This window comes from Gobio gobio, assembly GCF_949357685.1.
Source record: "Gobio gobio genome assembly, chromosome: 6".
Classification (NCBI taxonomy): domain Eukaryota; kingdom Metazoa; phylum Chordata; class Actinopteri; order Cypriniformes; family Gobionidae; genus Gobio; species Gobio gobio.
The window spans coordinates 22,071,650-22,080,385 of NC_137102.1; the positions used below are offsets into that span (position 1 = coordinate 22,071,650).

Sequence of the window (8,736 nt, forward strand, 5' to 3'; positions counted from 1 at the left end):
TGGGCGGCCAAGGCTCATTGATGCACGTGGGGAGCGAAGGCTGGCCCATGTGGTCTGATCAAACAGACGAGCTACTGTAGCTCAAATTGCTCAAGAAGTTAAAGTCCTCGTGAAATCAAAATTGATCATATTTACTTTGTTAGCGCAAATTGCTAGTTTTGTGGTGAACAATCCATCCGTGCAAGTCAATCCGCATCAAAAAATGATTTGGCTTTGTAATCTTTAATCAAAATCTGAAAATGCTCCTCCCCTCTACATTGGCAGGCCTTTTTTGATGACGTCTGTATGACGGCTTGGGCTTCGACACCGACATGCCATCATTAAACACGCCCATCCAACTGCCCGCGAGCTAATAAACAGAGATGGCGAGGAGGTGCGTTTTTTGAATGAAACGCCTACGTTTCTATATCCAATCAGGTCACAGGGAGGAAAAAACAAACCACGCCCTCTGTTCTGCTCATTTAGTATTCCGTTTCTCTCGGAAATACGTCAAATCACTGAAATAAAGTCGGTTGCAACTTCCGGTTCACTGGGACTTTAATGCTGGTTCTGATAGAAAGGTGTCAGAATACACAGTGCATCGCAGTTTGTTGCGTATGGGGCTGCATAGCCGCAGACCAGTCAGGGTGCCCATGCTGACCCCTGTCCATCGCCGAAAGCGCCAACAATGGGCACGTGAGCATCAGAACTGGACCAAGGAGCAATGGAAGAAGTTGGTCTGGTCTGATGAATCAAACTTACCGGGGAACACATGGCACCAGGATGCACTATGGGAAGAAGGCATGTACCACCTCATGGAAACGGTATTCCCTGGTGGCTGTGGCCTCTTTCAGCAGGATAATGTGCCCTGCCACAAAGCAAAGTGGTTCAGGAATGGTTTGAGGAGCACAAAAACGAGTATATATATATAAAGATAAGAAATTACTTGTATTCACCAAAAAACATAGACTGTAAAAAATATGGACGTAGTGTCCGTGACATCACCCATATAGGATTCTGAAGAGCAGTTTTGAAACGTAAAGTAGGGACGAGTCACCGTGCGTCACTCCCGGAAAATGGGCAAAGAGGTGGGACGTGGGTGGAGCTGAGATGACACGATGACTAACAGACAGCAGATAAATGGCTATCCACCTGTCACTCAAAGTGGCCACGCCCTTAATTATGCAGAACTTTGAGGCTTTATATAATCTAAACGAATGAGTTATAAAAAAATTCACAATAGATCGATAGAATAATAAGCTCAAAATCATCATATTAGAATGATTTCTGAAGGATCATGTGACACTGAAGACTGGAGTAATTATGCAGAAAATTCAGCTTTGCCATCAAAGGAATAAAATACATTTTAAAATATGTATAAAATAAAATAATGATATTCCACAATATTGCTGTTTTACTGTATTTTTAATCAAATAAATGCAGCCTTGGTGAGCATAAGAGACTTCTTTTCAAAGTAATACTATATTATATAAAAAATATTCATGTAATTATATAGTGTAATTCAGATGTACCTTGGTATCTTTGATAATTTAATCTATCTGTCATTATTCAACTTAAATACTTATTTCATTTGTAAAAAACAAATGTAAATGTAACCTGAATGGCAAATAATTTTGATAAATCCTGCAGAAATCAGATGACGGATGTTATAGTACCCCAGTAGTGAAATTACCTTTGATACCAAGTTAATTTATAAATCAGATATCAGTACGTTTTTACTCAAGGATAATATTTTTTTGCTTCTTCCTTTAGCATCACTGCTACAGCAGCCAGTATCGGTGCTGCCGGCATTCCGCAGGCCGGCCTGGTAACCATGGTGATAGTGTTAACTTCAGTAGGACTTCCTACGGATGACATCACTCTAATTATCGCTGTGGATTGGGCCTTGTAAGAAATCAGACATATATGCATTTCTCTCTCTCATTCATTTCCGTTATAAATGCAGTGTTTTCATCACTTTTCTATCTGTTAGGGATCGGTTCAGGACAATGGTGAACGTGATGGGTGATGCTCTGGCCACAGGAATCATGGCACACATATGCAGAAAAGACTTTGTGAAGGAGGGCGAGGAGGTGAGAATAGGTTTATAGAGGTTCATATAAATAATAAAGGCCCTGTGATACTCTCGGCAAAGTCATTTTTCATTCCTCACTTAGTGGTAAAAAGAAATTCAAAATACCTTTGCAGTACTGATCTAGTGAATGCCCCAATGTCACAAACAATGCTGAGACGCTGTTTAGATGAATATGTAAATATGTGCTGCACGCTTTCCTCTCAATAACAAAATAAACAAAACAACTCGAAATTCAATGGCATCAAGGCTGTAATGTGATTGGTTATCAAGGCAGACGTAATCCAAGTTTGTCATTATGCTTTCTCCAATGGTAGAGCCGCTAATCCTCATCTTCAAATAATAAGACCCTTTTTGTTTTCACATCAAAGAAGGCAGAGCCTCAGAGCCAAACCTATCTATTAAGTAATCGTCATGGACAAATTATAGTTTGGTGTTTACCAGCTGGAGCAAATTTTAGCAAACAGTTTCTAATTCCCAAAACAAACTACAAACAAACTTTGCTTTGGCCTGATTTTGTTCAAAATGACGTCACAGCAGTTCATATATGATTTTCCTTGAAGTATATTGGGGCCTTGAAGGGATAGTTCACCCAAAAATGAAAATTTTGACATGAATTACTCAAGAACCAATCAGGTTAATTGTCATGTTACACAGCACGTTTGAGCTTCCGCAAGACCCAATGAGGTTCATTCTCGTGTTACGCAGCACGTTTGAGCTTCCGCGAGAACCAATGAGGTTCATTTTCGTGTTACGCAGCACATTTGAGCTTCCGCAAGAACCAATGAGGTTCATTCTCGTGTTATGCAGCACGTTTGAGCTTCCGCAAGAACCAATGAGGTTCATTCTCGTGTTACGCAGCACGTTTGAGCTTCCGCGAGAACCAATGAGGTTCATTCTCGTGTTACGCAGCACGTTTGAGCTTCCGCGAGAACCAATGAGGTTCATTCTCGTGTTACGCAGCACGTTTGAGCTTCCGCGAGAACCAATGAGGTTCATTCTCGTGTTACGCAGCACGTTTGAGCTTCCGCGAGAACCAATGAGGTTCATTCTTGTGTTACGCAGCACGTTTGAGCTTCCGCAAGAACCAATGAGGTTCATTCTCGTGTTATGCAGCACGTTTGAGCTTCCGCAAGAACCAATGAGGTTCATTCTCGTGTTACGCAGCACGTTTGAGCTTCCGCGAGAACCAATGAGGTTCATTCTCGTGTTACGCAGCACGTTTGAGCATCCGCAAGAACCAATGAGGTTCATTCTCGTGTTACGCAGCACGTTTGAGCTTCCGCAAGAACCAATGAGGTTCATTCTCGTGTTACGCAGCACGTTTGAGCTTCCGCGAGAACCAGTGAGGTTCATTCTCGTGTTACGCAGCACATTTGAGCTTCCCCAAGAACCAATGAGCTTCATTCTCGTGTTATGCAGCACGTTTGAGCTTCCGCAAGAACCAATGAGGTTCATTCTCGTGTTACGCAGCACGTTTGAGCTTCCGCGAGAACCAATGAGGTTCATTCTCGTGTGTTACACAGCACGTTTGAGCTTCAGCAAGAGGTTTGTTCTCGCGTGTCAAGCAGGTTTAGTTGAGTTTCTGTTTATGTTTGCTGATCAATGATTTTGTGAATAAAAGCCTAAATTAAATCTGTTCATCATATAAAGTGATTGAGTCTTCTAAGAAAATGTTGACTAAACTGCTCAGTTCATATGGATTAGTTTTACAATCTCTTTATGAACTTTTTGAAGCGTCAAAGTGGTAATTGCGTAGCTGTCAATGGAGAGTACAGAAAATTCAGATTTCATCAAAAAGATCTTCATTTGTGTTCCAAAGATGAACAAAAGTCGGTAACACTTTATTTTGATAGTCCACTTTAGACATTCTACTAACTATGAGTAACTTTGCAACTACATGTCAACTAACTGTCATTAGAGTATTTGTAGACTGTCTGATTAATATTTACTAAAACTTTATTTTGTTGGTCCCCCAACAGACATTCTACTGACTATAAGTAACTTGGCAACTACAAATCAACTTATTCTCCTAACCCGAACCCTTACACCTAACCATAACATACCAGTCTACTGACAGTCAACTAATACTCTAATGACAGTTAGTTGACATGTAGTTGCAAAGTTACTTATAGTTAGTAGAATGTCTAAAGTGGACTATCGAAATAAAGTGTAACCCAAAAGGCTTACAGGTTTCGAACGACATGACGGTGAGTTATTGATGACAGAATTTACATTTTTGGTTGAACTATCCCTTTAACACACACATGCATCTGATGCCGATTGCACTCAGCAGTAGCTATAAAATGATGATTTTGTCTTCTCTTTACAGATTCCTCTCATCTGTGAGACAAAGCCTATGATAAGCATCCAGCAGATGATGTCCTATCAGAAAAACGGCTGCTTCCAGCCCCCTCCACCAGGCCCCATGAGGAAACCTGAGCTCCTGTCGCCTGATGTGGCCCGTCTAATGCAGCTGGAAGAGGGCATCAGGCCAGCCGACAAGAAATCCCCTCACCTGTCTCCACACCATTATAAAAGAGACCATAAAGACAAAGAGCACTGTACCATTGACATGAACGGTCTGGAGACCAATGTCTAGACTCCTTTAGAGACCAGAGCTGCAAGACGTCCGCCGTTCTCTCTCTTTACCTTTGGATTTTGAGTACGTGTGAATGTCTTTGTAGGGAAGCTGAAGCGATCAGGGTCGTGAATTTTTGGACCTGCTAAGGGGATTTTCTGAACCCTGTTGACCCCCAGATGGCTGAGCTCCTCATTGAAACGGTGAACATCGGTGAACATATGAGTTCGGTTGTTATCGTGTCCTTTCCATGTGATTTACAGGAGAGGAGAAAATCAATCTTCATGGACTGCTTGTCCGAGGAATGTGGATGTGTGTCATTTTATTCCGGTACATTATACGTCATATGCTGCTGAGATAGTTTTTCATCTGTTTTATTTATTTTTCAACGCTTTCTCTGGTTAAATCCTCTCCTTCACTAACATGTCACCTGAAGAAGATTTAAACACCAGCGATCACATCCAAAAAGTTTTTGGACACTTGTATTTGCTAAAAACGTAAAAATATCAGAATGTCAATGCATTAAGATCAGAGGTTTTCAGCCACTACCTCCAGCCCTTTATGGGACTTAACCTTTATTAAATGTATTTAGAAGTACATATACATGTTTATCTAAAAATAATCAAAACACCAGTTAGTTCTGAGAGATGTTTATAAGCTAGTAAGAAAGGCTCATCATTCGTTTCATTTTGTTATCTAATGCATTTATTGATTATCTTTACAAATTAGATGTGACTTAAGTGTCCAAATATTTTTGGGGATACTGTAAATGAGCAAGGTTTGCAACATATATATGACACACACTACCGTTTCAAAATTTGGGGGGTCAGAAATATTTTTTTAAAGAAATGAATACCTTATTAATCAAGGATGCATTTAAACTGATACATTACAGTGGCAGTGCATTTACAATTTTATAAAATATTTATATTTCAAATAAATGCTGTTTCTTCAACAAAGAAACCTGAAAAATATGTATAACCTACCATTTCCTCAAAAATATTAAGCAGCACAACTGTTTTTTTGATAAGAAATGTTGTTAAGAAATGTTTCTTAAGCATCAAATCATCATATTAGAATGATTTCTGAAGGATCATGTGGCACTGAAGACTGGAGTAATGATGCTGAAAATTCAGCTTTGAATCACAGGAATGAATATCAATATCAATATGATTTTATATTATTTATATATACACACACACACACACACACACACACACACACACACACACACACACACACACACACACACACACACACACACACAACATTATATATATATATATATATATATATATATATATATATATATATATATATATATATATATATATATATATATATATATATATATATATATATATATATATATATATATATATACATATACACATACACATACATACCCGTTTGAAAGGGTGGTGTGTGTGTATGCGAATATATGTATATAAAAAGTGATTTAATAAACACAGTTTTCTATTATGCAAAGGCTTCCAGACCTGTAGCTCTTCAGGAAGATGGTTTCTTACCCCTGCTCTAATCAGATTTTTGGTCAGTTGCTACTAAAATGATACCAAGAGAGCATCAAGGGGGAAGGACATCCTTTGCAAACCTCTCTGAAATTTGTCAGTGAGCTTTATGGACTTGCACGTCATGCCACTCATTCCCAAAGCCTTACAGAACTTGTATGGATTCTTTGTATGAAAAATGTAAAATGTATTAATTGTGATTTGAATGAAATTCCATAAAATCACTCACTCGGTACACCTGATGAACGCAATGCATGTCTTCTCATTCCATAGTGTTCAAAGACGAGACGTTTATGTAGATGCACATATCCAGTGGGTCAAATTGTAGAAAACTGAGCATAATTATTATTAAAAGTAACTACAATGCACCAATAGAAAAGCTACATGAAAATTGTTCAGAATAGAATGTAGTAGTCAGTTGGCCAACAGGAGGAAAATCTGAGTCCTGGCATAATTATTCTGACCACTGATTAACTGGTTGTAAGATCCAGATAGTAGGGCAGAACCGCTGCATGTGAATGTGTAATTAGGAGTAACTGCAGATATGAGCAGAAAGTGAAGGGAAAGAGGTTTGTGTGGGCACATGGACAAGCTGAAACCCTGCAGGAAACAGCGCTGCCATTGGGCCATTACAATGCAGTACTCGCATACAGGGTAATAGCTCATTAAAACACAGCTAAACAAATTTTATTCAACAAAAAAAAGTTTATGCTTTTTCATGCTTGGAGACTCCGACTGTGCCCGTTCTACTGATGAGCTTTACTAATCTGCTTTACTCGGGTTTAGAACAGACATATTGCTGTCCACATACTTTAAAGATGATATTGCAAATATGTTAATTTCAAAGTTGTAGGTGAAGAAGTGACAAAACCAGAGGAAAAGGGGTAAAAACACCTTCTAAACAAACACTGATATGGCATAACATTATAACCACTGACAGGTGAAGTGAATAACACTGATTATCTCTTCATCACAGCACCTGTTAGTGGGTGGGATATATTAGGCAATATATAGAGAGTATGCATCGACGTCACTTTCCCGCCGGTACACGCCCCCTCAGCCTGGACTGAGTGGCAGAAGAGCTGCTGCGTGACTGGAGTTAATAGGGGAAACCGCGAGTAAAACAAACAAACAGTCATCAGTTTAAACTAAAGGTTGGACTCGATATAGTGTTCTTTACTACTTGGCAAAGATCCAGTGATCCATGAATATTGACACCCTGCCAGGAATCGTGTTTTCCTGACATTTATATGAGCCTGATTTCGAAACATAAATATCACTGTCAGTCATCACAATTTCGAGAATGATTCCCGCATATGGGGTCTATGGATATGGGTCTATGTATTAAAGTGTGTATGTGGCCGCTTGTCAAGAATGGAAAAAAAAAGTTGTATTCAAATTCTGAATATATTATAGGCCTATTCATATTTTTTTATATCGCCTAGACAGTGCGCAAATAGTGCTCCCTTTATAATCACTAAAAGCTGTCACTCATTAAATGAACGCGATCTCACAAAGTTCTGTTCAATTAATCAATGAAGCTGACGGCACAAATAATGAATCTCTTATTTACGTGTCTACACTTTATTAGAGAGGATTAGCGCGTGTGCAGAACTGGACAACAACTCGAGCGGTGAGTGGATTCTAACTTCAACACCTGTGATTGGCCATAGCGTTTTTAGAAATCAATAAACATGTCTGTGATTGGCTACATTACTCACCGAAGGGGAAACAAGTTGGAAATGTAATCATTTGACAAATGTGCAAATACAGAAACGCACTGGCTCTTTTGCCAAATCATCGCTAATAAGATGCTATTATTTCAATTTCTTACAGTGGATTACAGATCCTAGATCAGCAGTGTTGGGCAGCTTTTCCCTCTAGAAGCAATAAGCAGAAGCAGTAAATCCTGAGTGCCAGTGCACTGCCTGGGCAGTGGTTTGAGTGCGAAAATGACACGCTATTATCAAGTCCATCTCCCTCGGTCCGGAGGCGGGCACAGGGATGTCCATGGGGTCCGTCCCCTCTGGCGTCGGGCCTTGTTTTGTGTGTTTTTCGCGGCATTCACGCTGTAAACCAATGCTGCCACTCAGTTGTTTTGCCACTCAATGTGGCGTAACCGCAGTCACTCTGCCACTCAGTCACGCTGGAGGTGACGTCACGTGCATACCCTCTTTTAGCAAGTGAACATTTTGTATGATGTGTTAGAAGCAGGAAAAATGGGCAAGCGTAAGGATTTGAGTGAGTTTGACAAGGGCCAAATTGTGATGCATCTCTTGGGGTCCTCCCGGTCTGCAGTGGTCAGTATCTATCAAAAGTGGTCCAAGGAAGGAACAGTGGTGAATGCATGTGGGAAGGCTGCTCTCGTGTGGTCCTTTCAAACAGAAAGAGCTACTGGAGTTCAAATTGCACAAGAAGTTAATGCTAGTTCTGATAGAAAGGTGTCAGAATACACAGTGCATCGCAGTTTGTTGCGTATGGGGCTGCATAGCCACAGACCAGTCAGAGTGCCCGTGCTGACCCCTGACCATCGCCGAAAGCGCCAACAATGCATC

General features: G+C 40.1%; 1 protein-coding gene across 2 annotated transcripts in view; it reads left to right on the plus strand.

The window, feature by feature from the left end:
* The window catches only part of slc1a7a (solute carrier family 1 member 7a), a 39,775-nt gene extending 34,156 nt beyond the window's left edge, over nucleotides 1-5,619 (plus strand). Inside the window, exons 9-12 of one of the 2 annotated variants that reach the window (XR_013816621.1) lie at nucleotides 1,753-1,887; nucleotides 1,973-2,072; nucleotides 4,404-4,768; nucleotides 4,879-5,619. Coding sequence is in view for 1 of the 2 variants with exons in the window: in XM_079818449.1 (XP_079674575.1) it covers nucleotides 1,753-1,887; nucleotides 1,973-2,072; nucleotides 4,404-4,673 (505 nt within the window). In the remaining variant the exon portion in view is untranslated. Of the gene's footprint in view, nucleotides 1-1,752; nucleotides 1,888-1,972; nucleotides 2,073-4,403 lie in introns of both variants that reach the window. The other variant, XM_079818449.1, reaches the window with a different exon arrangement.
* Nucleotides 5,620-8,736: the final 3,117 nt, after the last annotated feature.